Below are 23,122 nucleotides of genomic sequence, written 5' to 3' on the forward strand. Positions count from 1 at the left end.
GGTGTAGTCTAAATGTCAACTCCATGATCTTATTCCAACACTGGTACTTTCTAGATGAATTTTTTAATACTTAAGTGGGCGTGATTAATTGACTCGGTCTGAAATAAATGTTTTTAAAACTCAATCGGTCTGAACACCGCTCAATTCATCCCATGATTCGCCCCCTAATCACCAACCCGTTCTTGACGACGCCGAAGTAGGTATGGAGAATGGCTTCCAAACCCAGAACAAATGAAAAGGAAAAAACGAAAGCAAGACAATTAAGTAGAATCACGCCAAAATTGCATAAAAGTCCCCGAATAAATGGAGCTGACTGCGAGCCCATGGGAACCGAAAACAGAAAAAGCAAGTGTAAGAATAAAGAAACTCCTCTTAGCGCTTATGCGAAAGTCTGCGATGCTGCACCTCCCTGCTGCGCTTGGCCAGGGACGAGAGCCTGACCCGCCTCGGTACCTTGTTCGATGTTGTGGAAGTCAAGAATTTCCGAGTACCTGTTCCAGCTGTCAGCATGTGTACGAGGAACGAGTCTACACGCAACTTACATCATGATTTTCCAGGTATCCACCGGCAGGTCCGCATCATTAAACGACCAGTCGAACTTCTCTTGGGCAACCGGCTCGTCTGTGGGGTCGTGGTAAGGGGCAAGGTATTCGTGCGCGAGCGCTTCTCCAGCTCGGATTCGCGTCTTCGGGTCGAAGACCAGCATGCGCTCAAGCAAGTCCACGGCTGTATAAAAAAGCAAATTAGAGTTTCTTCGGGATCCCAAGGGAACCATCGAGGTGAAGACGTACCATCGGCATCAGCATTGCGGAACTTATGAGCCAGGTTTTGGCGCTCACGTTTCGGGAGAGACTTGACAAAGCGCAAGGTCTACATTCATTAGCCATTAACCAAACTCAATTTTACCGTCACGGGGATTCCAAACTCACGTTCTCGCTGCAAATGGTCTGAATCACATCATCTGGGGGAGTGCCCAGCAGCTCGGTGATAATCGAGAATTGGTTCACATGATCCTTTCCGGGGAAAAGCGGCTTTCCCTCGAGCATCTCGGCGAAGATGCAGCCTGCACTCCAGATATCCACCTCCACATCGTACTTCTGCCAGGTAAGCATGATCTCGGGGGCTCGGTAGTAACGTGTGGAGACATAACCCGTCATCTGCGGGTCCTGAATTCGCGCCAAACCGAAATCGCAGATCTTCAGATCGCAGTTCTCGTTGATGAGGATGTTGCTGGGCTTGAGGTCTCGGTGGACCACACCGGCGGAGTGGACATATTTCAAGCCCCGCTGTCATGCCGTCAGTGGCGCTACGCAAATTTGGCTGGAATTTTCAACTTACCAGAATCTGGTAGAGGAAGTACTGGATGAACTGCTTTTCGAGAGGTCGAGAAGTCAAAAGGCGGTGCAGATCAGTGCCCAGAAGCTCAGTGACGAAGTAGCTGTAATCGTCAGTAAAGGTTTTTTTTTCAATATATGCCGATATAACCTGAAATGAATTAAGAAACGTACATGTCTTCGAGGGGGGAGATGAAAATGTCGCTCAGGCTAATAATCTTTGGGGTAATGTCAGTATGCACGCGCGCGCCTCGGTAGCCCCGCGAGCGGGAGGGGTCGGCCTACATTCTCGTGGCGGAGATGCTTGAGCAGCTTCAGTTCACGGTAAGTACGCTTGGACAAAACCGGGGTACTGAATGGCTTCATAATTTTCTTGACCGCCACTGGCTGATCGGTCAATTGATCTCGCGCCGAACTGTTTGGCAGTATTAGAATTAGCAGGGTCGATCAGCGCAAGGCGCGGGATATGGAAGATGAGCCTACCAGACCAGGCCGAATGCACCCATGCCCACCGGCTGCAAGTCCGTATACCTGAGAAATTTAGCTGCCGCGATCGAATGCCTCGCGGGCTGTTGCCCAGGGTAATGCGCACCGGCTGGTGATCTCAAAGGTGGTGCCAAAGATCTGGGACCGTACGAATTCCGCCATTTTGTCAGAGAATTTCACAGCAAAGACAGAAATTGAAGTTTGAAGGTATCGGAACTCAAAAAGCAAGCAAGAAAGGAAAGGGGCAGTGTGGTAGAAAGTGATGTGGGGAAAAGGGCCCTTCAGCGGTAGCAGAAAACAAGGCCGATGACGTTCGCGATGGTGGCAGGCAGGTTTCTTGGTGGCTGACTCAGCTGGGGGGCTTTGTCCAATCTTGATCGAATTTAACCCTAAAACTAGTTTTTAACTGATAGGAACCTATTGATATTTATTCTTTTCCCCCCTTTTCACTATCTTCTTGTTCATCCATAACCTATCTAGTTTGTATGGGATGTGTTTCTTCTGTGTTCTCGAGAGTTGTGTGCCCTGTTTCCAGTTCCCAGTTTTGACCCTCCACCAACCACGCGGCACCATGGCCAGACCGGTCTAAGAACCCGGAACTGATTTACTTGAGTCGCCCAATCGATTGTATATCTACAGAGTTGACGTGTCTGTATAAATGTAAGGATAAGAAAATATGTCGGAAAGTTTTGAATTTTAGATATCTGATTTCGTATCTTAGCGGATCAAAATTCTGGAATTGCCGCGTTTAGCCCGGCCTCTATCACCTGCTGCGTTGTGCGGCTGTCATTCGCGGTCTCATTCGGTATTTACTTATTCGTAAGGCTTGGGCCTCTTCCGACCTTGGTCAAGCCAGCTTCCCCTCATGACTACACGGAAAGAGCAGTCTGTAGACTTGAGAACATTGACAGCTGAGAATGATCAAGATAATTTTAATATTAATTAGGTAGCCTTGGGTCCTCTGGCGATATATATTTATCCTGACATCTGTATACATCAGCCCTGGGGTGTCACGGGTAAATCCACGGGTACAAACTGGTACATATATATATCAGTTAGATCTATCCAGGTACCTCTTGGCCGACTGTTCTTATCTTCCAAGGTTCAAATGTTATTGAGATAAAGAATCCAAGAATCCAAGAACTACACAAAACCAGGAAATCACCTGGGCGTTGAACAGGCACGTGAAACAAGGACCTACGGTACAAAGGTATTTCTTATGGGCTGTCGGGGTATGTTTCATGCCCAAAAAGAGGGGGCATCAAGCGAGGCTAGGGGCGAGTCAGATCTCGGACATATATCGATCGAACTTTATGTGGCAGGTACCACGCCTACACCGCAACCTAGAGACCACCTGTTCAATGTTGCATCCATGGATGAGACAAATGTAATGTTCTCAATTATTGAACATTCGAAATGTTGAATGATCCAGGTATATTCGTTACTTACTAGTACATGGCATTCTAAGCTTACTGCTTACCTACTATGCATGTCTCATCTCTACAGAACGTGGGGAGTGCACGTGATGGCCACCTGAGGCCATAATTACCCGGGAAATACACTTCGAATACCAAATCCTTACCTATTACCGTTTCCCCCCCCATGTGCGTCACGACTCTCCACTCCAAAGAGCTCCGGTGGGTTTCCGATACGAGCACGAGGTTATACAGGGAGCCTCAACCCAACTGTCATAAAATCGTTTAATAGAAGTCAAGATTAATCTGATATACCATATAATTATTGAGCTTCAGTTACTGATGTTGACTTATTCCTTGCCCCCTGTTCATCCGTTCATTTGATCGCTTGGATATTATGAACTTCCCCTGGCACGGCCCCCAGCCTTTGCAATGAGGCCGTTTTTGCCCTTTTCCCACAAAAATTACAATTGGCCCCAATAGAACCGTAAACTCTATGTATACCAGCGGATAGCGGGAAAAAAGTAATTAAGAAGTAATTTTAGTGGTAAGAAAACTCAAATAAGAGGGTGTAATTACGGGCAAAACGGTGTAAGACTCACGTTTCTTACCCCCATGATTTCCCTCCTGGCATCTCCACTCACCCCAGCATGACGATAGTCGCACCGAATTGACATCTTTCCTTTTGGTCCTCTCTAATATCACGCATCAACGACACAAGATACATGCAACAATTCCCACCCCACTTCAACCCGAATCGAAAGACGCTCATCCCAGACTCGTTGGTTCGCCGCGAAACTTTGCCAGTCGCAAGTCCACCTAAACCCTTTGAACGTTGATACCCCCCCGCCTTTCCTCCATTCACCGGAATTTGATCCTTACGAAATTTCGCTTCTCACAACTGATCCTGCCCATCGGTTTCCGGGCTGCGCCGATTCTTCCCTTCCGTGTGTGGCGGGAACTATCCCCCAACCAACCTACGGCTTCGGCCATCCCGGCTGACACCGATCGCTTCTGCGCGCGGTGGACAGGGTCTTGCTTATCCCTGCTGGTCCGGGATTGTGAGAACCACTAACCATGGGTGCATGTTTTAGCGGCGAAGCCGCGGGGGACGTGGAGCAGAAGAAGAAGAGCCAGTCGATCGACCGGAAGCTTGAGGAGGATTCCAGGCGATTACGTAGGGAGTGCAAGATTCTCCTACTGGGTAGGTGATCCCTTGTGCCATGCAAGTACATGGACTGACTGGCCTTCAATTCACAGGGTCCGGCGAAAGTGGAAAGTCGACAATTGTCAAGCAGATGAAAATTATCCACCAGAACGGCTACACCGTGGAGGAGCTGGCCCTGTATCGCTTGACCGTCTACAAGAACCTTCTAGATTGCGCCAAAGCGCTCATCGAGGGATACCGTCTTTTTAACCTTGAACCGTCGAGCCAAAAGGTCCAAGACTATCTCACTTTCCTGGACGAATACCATGTCGATCCCGATCCCAATATGCCGTTGGATGCTAAGGTGGGAGATGCGGTGGCTTATTTATGGAACGACCCTTGCACATCAACGGTTTTGGAACGCCAGAATGAGTTTTATCTGATGGACTCGGCACCATAGTAAGCTCCATAGTCGGCCTGCGGCAGAAGAATTAATTGCTGATGAAATTAGCTTTTTCGACGAAGCCAAGCGAATAACGTCGCCGGACTATATCCCAAATGTTTCAGACGTGCTTCGAGCAAGAACCAAGACCACTGGTATCTACGAGACACGCTTTACAATGGGTCAATTAAGCATACAGTATGTGGCACCTTCCATATTCCCTGCACATTCGCTAACAGACCCCGCAGCATGTTCGATGTGGGTGGCCAGCGCAGCGAGCGCAAGAAATGGATACACTGCTTCGAGAATGTAACATCCATCATCTTCTGTGTCGCCTTGAGTGAATATGACCAGATGCTGCTGGAAGAAAGCAATCAGGTATGATAAGTCAAATCGGACTTTACACGCGACAATACTGACAGTTCCGAAGAATCGCATGATGGAGAGCTTGGTTCTCTTTGATTCAGTGGTCAATTCCCGATGGTTCATGCGGACAAGTATCATTCTTTTCCTGAATAAGGTCGATCTATTCCGGCAAAAGCTTCCTCGGTCTCCCCTTGTGAACTATTTCCCCGACTACTCTGGTGGAAATGATGTGAATCGTGCGGCCAAGTATCTTCTTTGGCGGTTCAACCAAGTGAATCGAGCACACCTCAACCTCTATCCACAGTAAGTCTCTTGATCCCGAAATGAGATCGTGTCCTAATCCAATTCCAGCCTCACCCAAGCAACCGATACCACCAACATTCGACTTGTATTTGCGGCTGTCAAGGAAACCATCCTACAAAATGCTCTGAAAGATTCAGGCATTCTATAATTCGTCAGGCCATTCACCACCTTTATGGTCCTAACATCTTCATCTACCCCTCTTCTAGTAGGGAATATTCCTCAACTGGTGACCACCGTTCATCTTCCGTTTTACGATCAATCATACCCCTACGTTCAACCTTTCATTTTCTCGCTTTTGGCTTCGGTTTCAGTTACAGGCGTTCACGGTGTTATTTCGTGCTTGGATAATATTCAAGGCGCTTAAGTGATACCCCCAATTGGTATCTGCAAGGAGGTTCCCAGTCCTCCTCCAGATGGAGTGGGTAATAGGATCTCGGGTGCGGCTGGGAATAGGCTTTCGTTGCCTCTCTTCCTCTTTGTGATTTTTACTTCTATTTATTCCATTTGCTACTTCAACTCCTGAGCAAGAGTCCCTTTTCAAAACCCAAAAGTCGATGGTCTTCTCCTAGAAGTACCACTGCCATATCACTGACCCTTTTCTTCTTCTTTTCGTCCTTGGAGATGAACTGAGTATTTGATATACTGTGATCCACTTTTGGATGCTACATCTGTTTTTCAGCCTAGCCTGTCTGATGCATAGTTGGGCGACTTTCTGTGTTTTTATCTACTACTGATTCCACAAAGTTGAGCCGAAATATTTGCAATGCGTTGCAGCAGCGCTTTCGAGCGGATTTGATGCATGATGTTTTTTACCTACCTGGACTACATGTACTATTTGGTCTCAGCGGTAAGATTAATGAGTGTTTCATATCTTTCTATACGGACTGGGAATGCAGGACTTTTCATGATCTCATAAATTGACAGCTCAACACTTAAAAGGATTTATACTCAAATCAAGAAATAGCGAGCTGCGATGGTACGATGAAATGCATCATCTTACATTGAGTGGCATGATTTGAAGGTACAAGGACTAAAGCAAGGAAGTAGCACGGACCGCGAGGAAAGAGCAAGGGCTCGAGCCCAATAAGATGCAGAGTTCAGACCATTTACTTCCCCACTAGAGCTATACTGACGTATGAGCTTCTAACATCTATGGCGGGGAAGGAACATACGACTGCGGAGTGCATATTTTCAAGCCAAGAATAGCAGTTACCTTGTGTCTATGCCCGCATTGGGCAATCTTCGCTCGGACGACTTATCGTATCCTGCACTTCCGAACCCCTCATAAGGTGTCACCATGCACTCCCCTCTTTCATTTCTCTTCCATCTTTATTTCCAACTTAATTAGGGGTTGTAGTTGATTCTTCTCTAGTTTCTTCTCGTCATGTCGGAAGCACGCCATGAACGTCGCCCTTCTGTCGGTGCCCCCATTGCGGACCTGCAAGGTCCTGTTGGACCGGGTTTTAGCCGCCCGAAGCATAAACGTACTCCTACGGGATTTGGTGCTGCCGAAATCAAGAGCGTCGAAGCCAGTATTCCTGAGCCGCTACGAGAGGCGTGAGTCGTTTCTCGTTTCTCTTTCTTGGTGATGGGGTTCCCGCTGACTTGATTTTCTGTGAAGATGGCTCAAACACGTAAGATTCTTCGTTCCACTTTGTGATGATATCATTGACACCAAGCTCACATGCCTGAACAGTCCGCTTCGGAGTTTACGACTAAGGAGGAATTTGAGGTGGGTCCCCGACAAGGAGCTGGGTGCATTCCAAACTGACCATACATATTTTATAGAAAGAACTCGTGCGCCACATTGAGACGACTCTGGCTCGCTCGTTGTGGAATTGTGATGAACAGTGCGTAATTGGCCATCACTGAGCAATGGTTTCTGGATACGGTTGCTTATAATTTACAGTGCGGCGTACTCAGGAACGGCCCTTGCGTTTAGGGACCGACTCATCATTGAATGGAACCGGACGCAGCAGCGTCAGACATTGTCTGACCAGAAGAGAGTTTACTGTATGTTCGGAGTGTTAAATTAATGTACTGCGGTTGGTGACTGACGAGCTAGATCTCTCGCTTGAGTTTTTGATGGGTCGTGCTTTGGACAATGCCATGCTCAATGTGGGCCAGAAAGAGTCCGCTCGAGGTTGGTGATACCGAGAAATTGGCAGTGAAAAGCCACTGACACTTTGACAGAGGGATTGAAAGATCTTGGCTTCCGGGTCGAGGACGTCATCAGTCAGGAACACGATGCGGCTCTAGGTAACGGTGGCCTCGGTCGCCTGGCAGCTTGCTTCCTGGACAGTATGGCCACGCTCAACTATCCGGCCTGGGGATACGGATTGCGCTACCGCTATGGAATTTTCAAACAAGAGATTGTCAATGGGTACCAGGTAGAGATTCCTGACTACTGGCTTGACAACAATCCTTGGGAGTTTCCTCGACACGAAATAACTGTCGACATCCAGTTCTACGGTTCTGTTCGTAAGTACCAGGACGAGAGTGGGAAGATTACACACTCCTGGGAAGATGGAGAGATCGTTCAGGCAGTTGCCTACGATGTCCCAATCCCCGGATACGGCACGAAGACCACCAACAATCTTCGGCTGTGGTCCAGTAAGGCCAGTACAGGAGAGTTTGATTTCCAGAAATTCAATGCCGGCGACTACGAAAGCGCCGTGGCAGATCAACAGCGCGCAGAGACTATCTCTGCTGTCCTCTATCCCAACGATAATCTAGAGCGAGGCAAGGAGCTTCGTCTGAAGCAGCAGTACTTCTGGTGCGCTGCATCCCTGCACGACATTGTCCGCCGGTTCAAGAAAACGAACCGAGCCTGGAAAGAGTTTCCCGATCAAGTGGCCATTCAGCTCAATGACACCCATCCCACTCTTGCGATTGTTGAGTTGCAGCGCATTTTGATTGATCTTGAGGGTCTGAGCTGGGATGAAGCCTGGAATATCGTAACCAATACTTTTGGATACACCAACCACACTGTTCTGCCTGAAGCTTTGGAGAAGTGGTCTGTTCCGCTGTTTCAGAACTTGCTGCCAAGGCACTTGCAGATCATCTACGATGTGAACCTCTTCTTCCTGCAGACTGTCGAGAAGAAATTCCCTAATGATCGTGAGCTTCTATCGCGGGTCTCCATCATTGAGGAATCTCACCCGAAGATGGTGCGAATGGCTTATCTGGCCATCATCGGATCCCACAAGGTCAATGGTGTTGCTGAGCTGCACTCGGATCTCCTCAAATCGACGCTGTTCAAGGACTTTGTGGATATCTACGGACCTGACCGTTTCACGAATGTTACGAATGGTGTCACTCCTCGGCGTTGGCTGCACCAGGCCAACCCGGCACTGTCTGCCTTGATTGCAAAGAAGCTAGGTAGCCACGAGTTCTTGACTGACCTGACTCTGCTAGACAAACTGGAAGCCTTCGTGGATGACAAGGAGTTCCGAGCGGAGTGGTCGCAGATCAAGACTCAGAACAAGCTGCGACTGGCGAACTTTATCCAAGAAACCACTGGGTACAAGGTGAATCCCAACGCTCTATTTGATGTGCAAGTGAAGCGTATCCACGAATACAAGCGCCAACAACTCAACATCTTTGGAATTATTCATCGGTACTTGGCCATCAAAGCTATGTCACCCGCAGAGAAGAAAAAGGTTGTTCCTCGTGTTTCTATCATCGGCGGTAAGGCTGCTCCAGGTTACTGGATGGCGAAGACAATTATCCACCTTGTCAACAAGGTTTCATCTGTGGTGAACCAGGATCCAGATGTCGGCGATCTCCTCAAGGTTATCTTCATTGAGGACTACAATGTCAGCAAGGCGGAGATCATCTGTCCCGCCTCCGATATCAGTGAGCACATTTCCACTGCCGGTACGGAGGGTAGTGGCACAAGCAACATGAAATTCGTGATGAATGGAGGCCTGATCATCGGAACTTGCGATGGAGCCAATGTGAGTCCCATTGCAATTTGTCACGTCAAAAAATAAGCTAACTATTGAACCTCTAGATCGAAATCACCCGCGAAATTGGCGAGCAGAATATTTTCCTTTTTGGAAATCTCGCTGAGGACGTTGAGGAACTCCGCCACCGTCACGTCTACGGCGACTTCCAGATTGACCCGCAGCTTGCAAAGGTCTTCGACGCCGTCAAGGGCGGTATGTTCGGCGATGCGAAGGACTTCCAGGCACTTTGCTCATCCATTGAAGAGCATGGGGACTACTATCTCGTGTCTGATGATTTCAACTCCTACATCACTACCCACGAGATGGTTGATGAGGCGTTCCAGAAGAAGGATGAGTGGCTCGCCAAGTCTATTACCAGCGTCGCGCGCATGGGATTCTTCTCGACGGATCGAGTTATCAACGAGTATGCAGATAGTATCTGGAACGTTGAGCCTCTCGTCGTGAAGGATTGATTGCCCCGATTATTCTGGTTCCGATCCCATAATACGTTCTTTCATGCGTTGTTGCGTTTATTGCATTTTGTTCAACATACAGTAGTATTCTTAATCCACCTATTGATGACTTCGGTATTAATGCAGTTTGACCTAAATTGTTTTCATCTTTAAGTGAGTTGATTTCTCTAAATTCTATAAACTCGATCAAGCAAATATATCGCCTGAATTAAACATTAAATACATTTTAAACAGCAATAGGCTCCTCCCTCTCCTCAATGGTCCCTGGCTTCGTCTCCGAAAATGTCTCCGGCCAAAGGAACATCTTCTCCTCCTTCGAAGGCGTAGCAGCGGCCATGATAGTCGGCACAGCCTCCTTGCTCGACATTCTCCTCCACAAATTAGCCCTCGGGTTGTATCTAATCGGCTTACCAACACCACCAGTCTTCTCCTGATCCTCCTTAGAGAGTTTCTCAATATCACGCTTGATATCGGCAAAAGTATCAAACGGTGTGTACTTGATGCCGTTCTCAATGCAGTACTCTTCCAGTCGGAGTCCACGGCGCGCGAATAAGACATCCGCTTCCCGTGCTGCGGGGAGGTCTGAGACTCCGTCGCCGATAAAAACGATTAATGGCATCTCGCCAGGTTCGCATTCAGCCTGTGCGGCCAGACGGGCTTCATTTACGGAACGCGCCTTGTCGTGGCCGGATGATGAGTCGTCGTGACGCCAGATGGGCTTCCATTCTGAGCCGTCGGGCTTGATGATTGCGTCGTTTGCGACAATGTCGATTGAGGATGACTAGAAATTGATTTGGATTAGTTTTGGGATAGGTAAGGGAGATCAAGTTGTGTATGTACCTGCTCAGCACCAAGGTATGTGTCCAATACTCTGCGAAGAATGGGCTTCAAGCCTGCGCTGATAACGTTGAATGGGAAGCCGTTTGCGACGCAGTATTGGTGGAACTCGCGGAATCCGGGATCCATTTCGATGGTCTTTTCCATGACGACGAAACCGTCCTCGAAGGGGACGTGGAGGGATGCCCACATGTCCTCTGAGACTTCACGGAAGGATCGTGTGCCTGCATTGATCTCTTCTTCGAGTTTGATGCGGGCTTCTGTGCCGCAACCATGGTGGTCGACGAGGATGTGGCCTGTATCTTGCATGGCGATTGTACCATCAAAGTCTGATTTAGGTTAGTTCAGGGGGTTTTTTGATATGTGATAGGTGGGGACTATACCAGAGAAGATGATGATCTTTCTTTTTTGGCCAGTGGCAGCCGGAGCCGCAGGGTTGAAGTTAGAGTTGGTCATTTTGGATGCTAAACCACGAGAGGAAATTGTTGGGGAAAAAAAGATTGATGAGTAGCGCAGCAGTATATAAATGGTATCGAGAAAAACCTTCTCTGGCCAAGTCACGATATCGACCAATATCTGGTTTTTGTGGCGGGCCAGAACAAGATCTTGTGTATGACGTAGAAGGGTGCGGTATCTTAGTGGGTCCGTGAATTGAGGGGATTGTTGCTGGTGGATGAAAGAACAGGATGCCGAAGATGTGTGATCTGATTGGTGAATTGATAGAGTCGGGACCCGATTATCCGACTGCAAAGTTGGCTTCCGATGCCGACGATCCAATGAAACCGGTGGCTTTGATGCCACCGGTGGGGAAATGCGGTCATAGACAGGAACATTTCCTGGTTAGTCTAACCACGGACATTGAATTTCAGGTATCGAACTGTCATTGGATGAAAATGCTTAAAGGCTAAAATACAGTCCATCGCTATCTAGGTTGCTTTTAACTCCGCAACTCGCCGTTGTAATTCAGGGACCGCTCGTAGTTGCAAGTCAAGCTCTTCTTTCTCACTGAAATGAATTAGTGAATGATCAAATCATACTAGGGGATCGCTTACTCTTCCAATTTCAATCTCCGCTCCCAGTCCAGCCCAGTGAAGATGTAACCACCTTGGCCATCGAATTGCAAAATCTTCTTGTGGTACTTCCACAAGCTGCGGCGATGTGATACTGTCATCAGGGTGATTCCAAGCTTCTTGGCCGTCTCGTACATAACCTTCTCAATTTCCAAAGTGACTGACGATGTGCATTCATCGAGTATGGCGAACTTGGGTCGGTGGTAGAAGAGTCTGGCCATCGCAATGCGCTGCTGTAGGCCACCTGATAATACATCGCGCCACTCCTCCTCGGCGTCCCAGCCGCCGGGGCGATCGACAACAGACGCGATTTCAACCACCGACAGAACCTCATGCAGGTCTGCATCAGTGACACCCTTGGCGCGCATCTCACGTACCCCATCGGGATAGATGACTTGCTGTCGGAGTGTCCCGCGAGACAGATATGGGCGTTGCGGAATGTAAAAGATGTCTTGGAAAGGAGGTTTTTTGACAGATCCTCCGTAGACCGGCCAGAGCCCGCCCAGAATGCGAAACAAGGAGGATTTGCCACACCCGTTAGGTCCGACAATTAAGAGGTGGTCGCCCGGGTGAACAGTGAAAGACAGTTTGCGAATCAGAACGTCGCCATTTGGTGAGACGATCGGTACGTCGGTGAACTCGATGGAATCACTCTCCATAATTTCACCCCGACCGGACAGAACGGCTGCATTCTCCTCAGTTGACGCTGATGACACCAGTTTCTTCTCAAATCGGCCCGCGACCAGGTCATCCATCACCTCTAGCAAGGACGAAACTCGGGCTGTGAAACCTGCCAACTCTGAGATTTCTTTGTAAGAGAACATGAGACGACCAAAAGCGTCAGATGAAGACAACAGCATCCGCCGGTTAGTGACAAAGTCTATTGAAGGTTAGGCGAGGTATGCGACGGGACAGAATCATACTTACTTTCGGTTCGGTCTCCCATGGTCTGAGTGATCTGACCAGGAATCTTGAAAAAGACGGGCACACTGCAGAGGATCAAGCCTAGCGCACCCCAGAAGTATTTGATCACGAAATCTTCCATGAATCCATGGTACAAGCGCCTGCGCAAAATGCGATTCACATGTTTAATCAAAGTAAAGTAGCCCTTGTCGAGGGTGTCTTTCTCGGCCTCATGGCCATGATAGAGAGCGACCTCTTCGCTATAGTCGATAAGCCTAGAGTGAAGGAAACGGAACTCTCCTTCTAGTCGCGCTTCATCCGCAACGTACTTGCCGAACGGTGGTGTCAGCATGCGCATGACGTTAGCCGAGAGCTGTACCAGCAAGCTCATGATGAATAGGCCCTCGCCTCCGACATTCTTTGAGAGAGAGTAGTTATAGATGGCCATGTCCAATATTGGCTTGGCCAGGTTAGAGTACAGCTCTGCCAGGCTGTCAGAGAAACGAGACACGTCGACAGTGACAAGCTGGTCGGGGTTCTTAATTCGGTCATCCAGAGCCGAGATAGCATAAAAGGTCATATTCGACAGGTATTTATCATGAATGTAGTCAGTTAACCGTTTCCGATAACTGAGCGCGAGTTTGCATTGGTGATAGGATAGCTAGAAACGCGACGGGATTAGCGGACTTCCAACGGTCGCACAAGGACTAAACATTAAAGTAAAGTCTTCAGTGGGTATAGACTCACCATAGAATTTGTAAACGTTGCCGGAACAGCCACAATCATCCACCAGAAGAGTCCGAGTAGGAAATCCTTCCCCCTTCCCCGCACGAGGTTGCTCACGAGTCTTCCGTCTAGTTCAGCGACGTACAGGCTGAGGAGTGTCCTCAGCACGAGGAAGACGCTATGGCTCACTAGGAGCCGTAGTTCCTTGCTGCGCCATCCAGGAATTACAATCTTCAGGAGACGAAGCAAGCTCTTGAAGAATTCCCGGTTGATCTCCACCCGTTTCTTGCGGGGTTGTTCCTCGTCGCCCAGGCTACTCGTGCCGGGACGTCTTCGCAGCTCAACCTGGTGAGAAGCTGCCTTTTGCTCGGAGATAGCATTATGAATTCGTTTTGCGAGGGCTGCAAAGAGAGCGAGGTATACACCGCGGGAGATGCGAGTGCGGTGTCGGAGATAGAGGGAGGTGAGGCTGGAGAGGATATGCTTAATGGAGCGGTCAGGCGGCAGCAGTTTAGACTGAACCGCCATGGCGATTTGATAAATCAGGCAGAGACGAGCATGACCTGGGAAGAGTAGACAGTAGAGAGCAGGCAGTAGACAGTACAGAGTAAAGTGTAAAGCGGAGAGGGAGTGACGGAATCCCTTGACATGTGATATCCCGGGGAAGTTGTACCGAGGACTTCCCCGTCTCCACTTCTACCACTATTTCATAATGACTGAACAGTATCTTCATAGTTAGCAGTTTAATACCCATGGCTTAGGATCATGGAAAGTCCAATTATTGTTAATTTAATATTCAAATGTAAAGTTAAAAGCCTCGAATTTTGGAACCCTTGCCCCGATACATGCGCCTATATGGACAGGATAATGTCTGCCGAGTGGGGCCTTCCTGACTGGGCTGCCGCCGTTTTTATGCGGGTGCTCAGGCTCAGGCTTACAGAGTAACCGTTGAGGCGATTGAAAGTTGGTGCTTGGATATTCAAGTGGAGATTGCATTATTATCCGAGTTGAGGCGAAGTGACGGAATTCTTAGCCAGTTTAAGGCAGCGAATAACGGCCATAAGGACAGAACCTTTCTTTTCTATAACCAGTATTCAGTGCTTTTACCACTTTTATACTGTCTTATAATAAAAATACAACGTTTTCTATGGATACTATCATCTAATATCCACCCACCCAGTATTCACCTATATCTCTATAGGGTAGGTATATACAATCAGGGTACCATTATACTAGAGGCTTTCTGTCGCGCAAAAAGCGTAGCGCCTAGTACTTAAATATTAGACTATATCTTCTACTTTATATCCTACTCTATCTCCTACTCAGTCCCCTACTTAGTCTTCTAATCAGTCTCCCACTTAGTCTCCTACTTAGTAATCCATCCATTGTTCTTCTTTCTTTCGTACCAGATTAGTCAAACGGTCAAAGGGCTCTCCAAGTTCATATATAGCGGAATAGAAAAGAAAGAGAAAAAATTAAAGAAGATAAAGTGAAGTAGAAGGAGAAGGTGAAAGGAAGAAAAGTCTGGACAAGGTTTCGAACATGCGTTCAAAAAGTCTGCGGTATACCCAATTCATAAAGGGGTAGATTAGCTTAATAGTATATATGATTTTCTGCTATTTATTGTATGATTTTGAAGGTCCTGCCCCTCATGGCCGCTACTCACCTTTGTAGTAGCGACTGCCGTTTGGTGACAGACTTATTACAGGGGACCATGACGTTCCAGAAGTACGTCGATAAGGGCATATCGCTAAAGCGCTACCTTCTAACTAAACAGATATTTATAGGGGATGGTTTTGCGACTCCTAGCTTCTCCATTACTATCATTTTCCCCTCTTCATATATTTTCATCGTTACTACTTTATTACTATTTTGTTTCCTCTTCCTTTCTTATCTCTTCCACCTTCCTACAACTTTCCTACCTTGACATCCTACATACGTGACCAGACCCTCAAACACACCATCGCGAGAGCACGGGCAAGTATTGATTACTCACTTCCCCGACTATCCTAAACGATCTCTTCCTTTATTCTCCTCTCAGGCATTCTCCCTTTAATTACCTCTCACTCTAGCATTTCTCTCATGGCGAATCGAAGGAGCAGGATCAACCTAACGAGGAACAGTCGACAGCTGCTCTTCTCGCTGCTATGAAGAGCCCTACTTTCACTAAAGTTTCACAAACAGTGATGACCGAATTGATGCCTGAAGTCAAGTCGGACCCACTTCAGCAATCGACACCTTTGAAGCAGGAGGCCAGAGACGACATTTTTGCCGCGCAAAGGCGACGGAGGCGGCTATCTTAAGCCAGATTTCGAATATCTTCTATATGCCAAGAATGCAGTGGTCCGAAAATCTCATCGTCGCAGGGACATTGAGAAGCGGAAGCGGGAAGAAACTACGGGGAGCATTCCCGTGAAACGCCAAGCATTAAATCCTGCAACCAATCCTCAAGGCCAATCAATCACCACGGACAATGACGATGATGACCGGTTGGAAGAATCCAAAGCTCAACGCCTATCCGAGGCAACCAAAACCAATTCCCGAATAAGACCGGCAAGGGTGATAGATATATCGGCGTGATTGATTACTGAGCTTTGGCAGACGGCCTATAGGGGCGAGTTGCAGCCATGAGAACAGAACCTCTTAGATTAGCGCCCAATACTTTGGTATTATATCATATTTCCACTATATCTCCCACTAAGTCTCCTACTTAGTATCCTATCTAGTGTTCTACCTTATTTTATACCATATTAGTCAAATGGTCAAGGGGCTCTCCAAGTTCATATTTGGCGGAATAGAAAAGAGAGAGAAATGATTGCAGAGAAAGGAGTGAAGTCTAAAACTGCTATCTTTCTCATGAATCTATGTTGCCTTATCATACCCCATTCTCTTTGACCTTTCACCTATGCACTGTCACTACTTGCTGGATCGTTGAAACCGAGGGATGTTGCGCTGGCCAACGGGCCGACAACTGCCATCTTCGCTCGGAAGGAAGCCGATATCGACCAAGTACCGTGTGCTCTTATCCAGCGCTTCGATAGTATCTCTTTGATTGAATGCAACGGGCCACTCTACTGGAGGAGGGCCCGTGAACTGCCCCATATTTGCTTCAAACCAATCCAACACAGGTAAGAAAGGGTGGTCCAAGGCATTATTCTCGACGTCAGCCCTTAATGCCATCATCCACTCGCTGTGATCCACGGTCCTGATCAGTCGACCACTATGGCTGCTGAGAATCCTGCACAAAGTCTCAATTGACACCCCATCGTGACAATCCACTGCTTGTTCGCCCTGCGGATTCAGAACACTTTCGACCAAGAGGGAAGTCATTTGTTCAACCCCTGCCACTGGGATATGTAATTTCCGCAGATCACCGCTCACAGTTCCGAGAGACAGAAAACTGTAAGCCAGACGCCACAGGAAGTCTTCGGAATGGGCAATTCCTTCCCATCTCGTGCCTACCAGATATCCTGGATGTACCACTCGTCCCCGCGGCACTGACGGATTCGGCCGTTGGTCGAGCTGGCGATTGTATTTCTCCACCAGCATCCGTGACAGAAACTTGGTTTGATCATACCCACATGCATGAGCGAGATTATTTAAAACTTGTTCTCGAGGTTCTGTTGGCGATGGTAGATACCCCCCGCACACGTATGTGAATGGACACGGTGTTGGCATATTGGACAGGGCCTCCAGGATAATGCGGGTGCTGTCAACATTTGTGGGCTTCAGCGTCGAGAAATCATCCAGCCAGTTGACTCGGGCACCGTTGTGGATGATTCCATCAATGCGCATGTGCCCCGTCAGGTCCGTCCAATGCGCATCGTCAAGCCCCAGCCTTGGAAGACTCAAATCCCCAAGCCATACTTCAATTTGAGAGTCAAATTCAGCACGCCACCACTGACCAAGTTGAGCATGAGCTCGTATCTTTTCTCGGGCTTGCTGTTCACTACCAGACCGCACTAAGCCCACAATGTGTCCCACACTTGGGTTCTCCAACAGTTCCCGGAGCACCTGGCTGCCTAGAAATCCAGTCACCGATGTTGCAAAGATCGTCTTCGTCTTTTGAGCGAGGATCGGTACAGGAACATTGATCAAATTCAATTCACCGAGGAGGTCTCGTGGGCCATCCGATCCGCCACCCGCCCGTCCGAAAAATAGCTGATCAATTTGACACACTGTGATCCCAGGCTGCTGCAGGTCCCGAATCTGAATAGCTCCTCCCAAGCGGCGGCGAATTTCTCTAGAAAGATATGCAGTTTGGATGGAATCCAAACCCACACTGGTCAAAGGAAAGTCCCAACCGCGTAGGCTTTGCCCAGCCGATGGCTGTCTGGTTTCAATGAGGTCTGCAATAATGTTGCTTAGTTCAATGGCATGCGAGTTAGCAGCATCGATTCGGGGCCAGGTATGACTGAGAGTACCTCCAGGCCGAAGCGCCATGGTCTCGGATAGTGTCATGCTCGCCCAATCTGCAATCAACTGTTGCCGGTGAATCTTCTTGGACTCAGTCAGCGGCATAGATTGAACAGGCACGAAGGCGCTGGGAATCATGTATGATGGCAAGAGATTCCGTAAGTCTGCGCTCATCTGGTCTGCTAATGATGAAAATTGGCCATCTTTTTGTTCCACAAAAGCAACTAGCTCCGGGCTAGTATCGTCTTTTTCGCCCCTGGCCAGAATTACTGCAGCCTGTTCATCGCCGTGAAGGCAGTCATGAATGGCCCTTTCGATCTCACCAAGCTCGACACGCATCCCGCAAATCTTGACGAACCCAGCTCGACGACCAGTGAAGATCATTCTCCCGTCAGGCTGCCACCGGGCTAGATCTCCAGTACGGTAGCAATGCGCCCGAAATGGCTTGGTGAGGGTCGAAAGTGATTCCGGTAGAGAGATGAAAGCGTCGTTCTTCTGCGCTGTATCATCCAGGAATCTAGTCGCGAGGTAGGGACTCTGAAGCAGCACTTCACCTTCCACTCCAATCGGTTGCAATCGGTGAATATTGTCTGGATCGACAATCCAACATTTTGCACCAATACCGTGCCCGATTGCTTTTGGATTGTCATTAGGCCCTAAGCTCAACTCGACTGTATCCCAGACTCCACCTTCAGTGAGTCCGTAGATATTGCTCAGTCTGACTTGATCAGCCCAGGTGCTCAAGATCGTTGCGGTGGGTGCTTCGCCCCCAATGTACAAATGCCTCAAGGTCGGTAGGGCTTCCGGTCTTAAGGATGCCACAATGGCAGGAGTCAAAGATGCATCGGTCACCTTGAGTTTATGCATGATCCCCGCAAGGTCCTCAATGCGCTCCTCCTCGGAGGGTATGCAAACAGTGCCTCCGGCGACCCATGGTGCGAATAGCTCACATATGCTAGCATCAAACGAGAATGAGGCGAACTGCAAGAATCTTGTTGAGGAGTCCAGTCCAAATTTCTGGGTGACGGCCTCCAATGACCCAGACACTGCACCGTGCTGATGTACAACCCCCTTTGGCTGCCCTGTGCTGCCGGATGTGAACATTATATAAGCCACTTGGGAAGGGTCCGCATCAAGCTCTTGAGCCCATTCATTGGGAAAGACCTCCAATTTGTCCAGAGATGAGGGCGTTATAATTCGAAATTTGTGAAAGCTATCGTGACCTTTCAGTCTCTCGAGGATGGCGCTCTCCGTCACCAACACTTGAATTCCAGCCTTTCGTGTGATGTATTCCATGCGATCCACGGGAATGGAAGTTGCGATGGGAACATAACCTGCGCCCGCTCGCAAAATGGCTAGAAGCACTATGAGAGATAAGGCAGACTTCTCCACGCAGAACCCGACAATATCCCCCGGTCCCACTCCGTATTCTAGGAGTTTTTGCGCCATCGCGGCAGATCGCCTTCCCAGTTCCTCGTATGCAACATCTCCTGAAGTGCTAGATATGGCAATATGCGTTGGTCGTTTCTGGTACTGCCGATTTACGAGACCATGAATGGTGGTTGCGGGATTTGGTGGATCGACCTCCATCCACTCTCGAAGGCGCAAGCGATCGTAGTTGCTGATGACCTCGATATCTTTGACCATTTTGAAGGGATGGTAAACAAGTGAGTCCAACACCTTTCGCAAACTATCCAGAAGACCGGGCAATTCGAACTGACACGGCCTCTCACGGCGGCTATACAAATTGAGGATGACGTTGTCTTGTTGGGTCCGCTTAGCCACCAGAAAAAGACATATCTGGTAAGGTCAGCACTGACCCTGACCCCTTTCTGGAATAGACTTACCTCTGACGCCTTTCCTAGGTCTAATATGTCCTGTTTACACTCATCCGTCGGTATATCTTCAGCGTTCGCGAGCCAAACGGCATAACGGTCCGAATTATCACTGTGTCTTTGGTCTGAGGCCGACAGGCTATCTGCTCGTTGGTATAGAGCCTCTTGAAGATCCAACGCACTCCATTCTGACTGCAGGTGAACGGAGATCGACTCCGGCTCGCCAACCTCACTGGGGGACCGTTGAGTCCATGTCCCGCCGAATCTCAGAAATGAAACTGGATCAAGGCTATAATAGCTCTTCAACAACACCGTCCAGGCAGCCAAAACGGCACATTCGGCTCTCGCGCACGTTAGTGGGAGAAGTACAGAGATTGGACCAGCGGAAAGTACATCCGACGAGAGCTTTTTTCTTGTCAGGTTGTCAGGACATTCGGACGGTTCCTGCCCATTCAACAGAGCAGGATCAAAATGCATAGTCGTCAATCAAACGAGTCTTTCTAAGAGTTGCAGGTGTATAATCGAAATCCCATGTTCATGCTTTGGGATAACCTCTTTATACCATACCTTCGCCACCTGCTATACCGCTCTTTGGGGGTGATAGGATATAACCCTGCAGCAAGGGTGTTAGAAATTGGCGCATACAGAACACACCCAGCAGTCGCGGCCTTCTTGAACACGACAATTGCATGAGCAATTTCTCTTTGTGGGTACTGATGCCAGAATACAGACCGTATTTCCTGATTCAGGTGGACTGGGTTCCTGCCCTTGACGCAATGCACCAGCTTCAACTTAGGATAAGGTTTACACTCCTAGGTCATGTTATAGCGAAAAAAGGGAGGCGAACCGATCCACTCCTTCGTTCATTCGATAAACAGGACAAGTGGATGATGGTCATCTGCATGTTCCATTTCTGGTGAGCCAGAGTCTCTCCACAACGGATACCACGTCGCTTCGAGTCTCTAGACATTCAAGTAGCATGTTCTAGGAAAAAAAAATTTCCTGCCTAAACCTGAAGAATCTCATATCTGGTCAGATTGATCTCGTGACTATCTTTGTATCAATCATCGCACGTGGATTTAATCATACATGATTTGCAGAGCATCATCTCGCCCAGGTGCAGGATCTCTCCCATCGATCGATCAATTGTAGATCATCGGTATCTTACTACGGCAGGTACATACATGCATAGTTCGTAACTGATTGTCCTCGTTTAGGCATATCAGTGAATGAATCAGATGCAGTGTGTATGATAGGTACGGACATGAACGTCATCCATGCACACCAAAACCTGTTCCCATCAAAGAACAGGTCTTGGGCATGTATTGGATCAAAATACCACCAAAATCGAAAAAAAAAAAAACAAAAAAAAAACAAAAGAATTGACCCACTTAGATCTGTATCCACTTCAATGCATGCACATCATCGAATTTTAAGTTTGGTGAATGAACACGCCCCCCCCTCGCAGGTTAGCTGCACGACTGCATAAGCTCACGGTAACACCTCTATGTAAGTATACTGACTTATATGCTTGATTTGATAAAGTTCACGAGAAATGTTGGTCATGTTACAATTGAACCTCTGTTGCAAGTTGACTACACCGCTACACCGCTGCTTGAATCACATCGCTATGTAAGTATGTTAACGCAAGGCTATGCATTATTCATTGCGATCACCCAAAAGAGAACAGGAAGTTTGACCGAGAAATAAACTCTATCGGCGTTTTTGCCGTCCCTACAAACCTGATATCTAGATGCATGAAGATGAGAGATGGGAATGACTTGTTTGTCAGCATTTGACTTCTGTTTATATAAATGGGCCATTTCCCACAGGATTCATTCTAGACATCATTTCATATCTTCATATCTTCATATTACACTTCTCTGTAATATTCCACACCGATATTCGGCTTTCCTGGCATCGTGACAAGCTTTCATTTTGCCATCATTCGCTCAGCTATCATGGGCACCACTGTTGTCGGTGAGAAAACTTTGGAACTTCTCCGAACTCGTCTTTTGGACGCAGTTAGGAAGGAAGCAGCGGCACTCGTGGCGGACAATTTTGGGAGCCCCGAAGATATTGATAGGAACTTCAAGTCCCTGTTCCAGGCAGAGCTGGGTCCCCACGAGATCGCCAGTCCGGATCGAACCACACTCTGCAACGACAAAGGCAACGCCTATGATGTGGTTGCGCATAATCCAATCAGCTGTCTAGCTCCGAAAAGAGCCGATGACCTCACCCAGTCCTCTTATGACAATCTCGTCGGTGTTTGGAGGGTGTTAGAATACAGCATGCTCGACACATCGAATCGAAACGAGAAGATTCATCCATGGGGAACCGTTCTCGACGGGCAGATCATCTTTTCTCAAGATGGATACGTGAATGCCCTTGTTACGATCCCAGGACAGGCTCCATTTGGAGGGGATGTGCCCTGGACTGCAGGCACGGCAGCTGAACTAGCAGAATCAGCAAAGAGATCTTGTTCCTACAGTGGGAAGTTCTTTGTTGAAAGGACACCCATTGGACCAACCCTGGTTTACGACCTTGAGCTTTGCAATTACCCTGTTTTTCGTGGACAAAAGTTCCGAGTGTTCCTCGACTTTGTGAAGAAGGACAACCAGCAATTCCTCGTCACGACATTGACATCCAATGATTCAACGAGGCAGAAGCAGGAGGTTTTCCGCAAGATGTAAGGGCACACGCGCGCGGTTGCTTATGAATCGAGTGACGATGCTCGGTGTATCCACTTCTATTCTAGTTGATGCCAGTTCCCAGTTGGCCTATCAAGGCTATCAATTATGGCAGCTCGTCTTTTTCGGACCTTCTCTCCCAATTCATTTCTGTGCGCGTTGCTGAATTCATCCATCCAAATTGCCAAGAATATGTAACTAGAGCAACACATGGTCAAAATCTCATACCAATGTCAGTCTCTACTTAAATAATGCGAATCTCGCTACCGGATGTTATATCATGCTACGAAATATCCAAAAACCCAAAAGAGTTCATCTAAAGCTGTTGAAATTTTACTACCCACACTGAGAAGCTACTCACGCTGCGAAGCTACAGACACTAGGGTACGTATGTACCAACAAGTTTAGGGGGTTCTGCATTATTAGAGAGGGAGGGGATGTTTCGCTAGAATGCCGCTCTATGATTGGCCTATGGCAAGTCTTTGTTTTTAAACCATTTAGTTAGGTTCTATTGACATATTTTCATGCATTTCCTTGCTATACATTCAATTGATACTATATGTGTGTATATTCTTCTTTTAACTTCAGAGACCATGCCTAGTCTTTAAGGAGGAATGGATTTCCACCTAAAGATCCCGACAGATGATAATCCCAATATTAGTTGAAATGAATAGCAAGTGCGTTTGCATTGAATTATTAATACTATGATCACAATTAGTTATTTTTATA

General features: G+C 48.0%; 7 protein-coding genes across 7 annotated transcripts; 3 read left to right on the forward strand and 4 right to left on the reverse strand.

Annotated features, from left to right (window-relative positions):
- Positions 1–379: 379 nt before the first annotated feature.
- Positions 380–1,982, reverse strand: sakA (mitogen-activated protein kinase HOG1; the record flags this gene model as incomplete). Its single annotated transcript, XM_057143720.1, has 9 exons — positions 380–491; positions 543–726; positions 792–870; positions 930–1,286; positions 1,339–1,438; positions 1,509–1,552; positions 1,620–1,749; positions 1,818–1,865; positions 1,927–1,982. The coding sequence occupies 9 exons, from the start codon at positions 1,980–1,982 to the stop codon at positions 380–382; spliced, it is 1,110 nt and encodes a 369-aa protein (XP_056993008.1).
- A 2,330-nt stretch (positions 1,983–4,312) lies between these two features.
- gpaB (guanine nucleotide-binding protein subunit alpha gpaB) lies at positions 4,313–5,641 on the forward strand (the record flags this gene model as incomplete). Its single annotated transcript, XM_057143721.1, has 6 exons — positions 4,313–4,439; positions 4,496–4,841; positions 4,894–5,022; positions 5,073–5,202; positions 5,255–5,493; positions 5,542–5,641. The coding sequence occupies 6 exons, from the start codon at positions 4,313–4,315 to the stop codon at positions 5,639–5,641; spliced, it is 1,071 nt and encodes a 356-aa protein (XP_056993009.1).
- A 1,236-nt stretch (positions 5,642–6,877) lies between these two features.
- glpV (glycogen phosphorylase) lies at positions 6,878–9,916 on the forward strand (the record flags this gene model as incomplete). Its single annotated transcript, XM_057143722.1, has 8 exons — positions 6,878–7,050; positions 7,115–7,127; positions 7,190–7,225; positions 7,282–7,343; positions 7,403–7,506; positions 7,559–7,636; positions 7,687–9,452; positions 9,509–9,916. The coding sequence occupies 8 exons, from the start codon at positions 6,878–6,880 to the stop codon at positions 9,914–9,916; spliced, it is 2,640 nt and encodes an 879-aa protein (XP_056993010.1).
- Positions 9,917–10,142: 226 nt separating this feature from the next.
- On the reverse strand, positions 10,143–11,209 carry N7520_009789 (uncharacterized protein; the record flags this gene model as incomplete). The annotated part of the gene is made up of 3 exons (XM_057143723.1): positions 10,143–10,697; positions 10,757–11,082; positions 11,137–11,209. The coding sequence occupies 3 exons, from the start codon at positions 11,207–11,209 to the stop codon at positions 10,143–10,145; spliced, it is 954 nt and encodes a 317-aa protein (XP_056993011.1).
- Positions 11,210–11,679: 470 nt separating this feature from the next.
- Positions 11,680–13,980, reverse strand: N7520_009790 (ATP-binding cassette long-chain fatty acid transporter PXA2; the record flags this gene model as incomplete). The annotated part of the gene is made up of 4 exons (XM_057143724.1): positions 11,680–11,758; positions 11,806–12,703; positions 12,751–13,387; positions 13,474–13,980. The coding sequence occupies 4 exons, from the start codon at positions 13,978–13,980 to the stop codon at positions 11,680–11,682; spliced, it is 2,121 nt and encodes a 706-aa protein (XP_056993012.1).
- A 2,388-nt stretch (positions 13,981–16,368) lies between these two features.
- Positions 16,369–19,515, reverse strand: N7520_009791 (acetyl-CoA synthetase-like protein; the record flags this gene model as incomplete). The annotated part of the gene is made up of 1 exon (XM_057143725.1): positions 16,369–19,515. The coding sequence occupies one exon, from the start codon at positions 19,513–19,515 to the stop codon at positions 16,369–16,371; it is 3,147 nt and encodes a 1,048-aa protein (XP_056993013.1).
- Positions 19,516–21,664: 2,149 nt separating this feature from the next.
- Positions 21,665–22,396, forward strand: N7520_009792 (uncharacterized protein; the record flags this gene model as incomplete). The annotated part of the gene is made up of 1 exon (XM_057143726.1): positions 21,665–22,396. One exon carries the CDS (start codon positions 21,665–21,667, stop codon positions 22,394–22,396), a length of 732 nt encoding a protein of 243 aa, XP_056993014.1.
- Positions 22,397–23,122: the final 726 nt, after the last annotated feature.

Source organism: Penicillium odoratum (assembly GCF_028828045.1).
Source record: "Penicillium odoratum strain IBT 22623 chromosome Unknown utg000006l_segment0_segment0, whole genome shotgun sequence".
Classification (NCBI taxonomy): Eukaryota; Fungi; Ascomycota; class Eurotiomycetes; order Eurotiales; family Aspergillaceae; genus Penicillium; species Penicillium odoratum.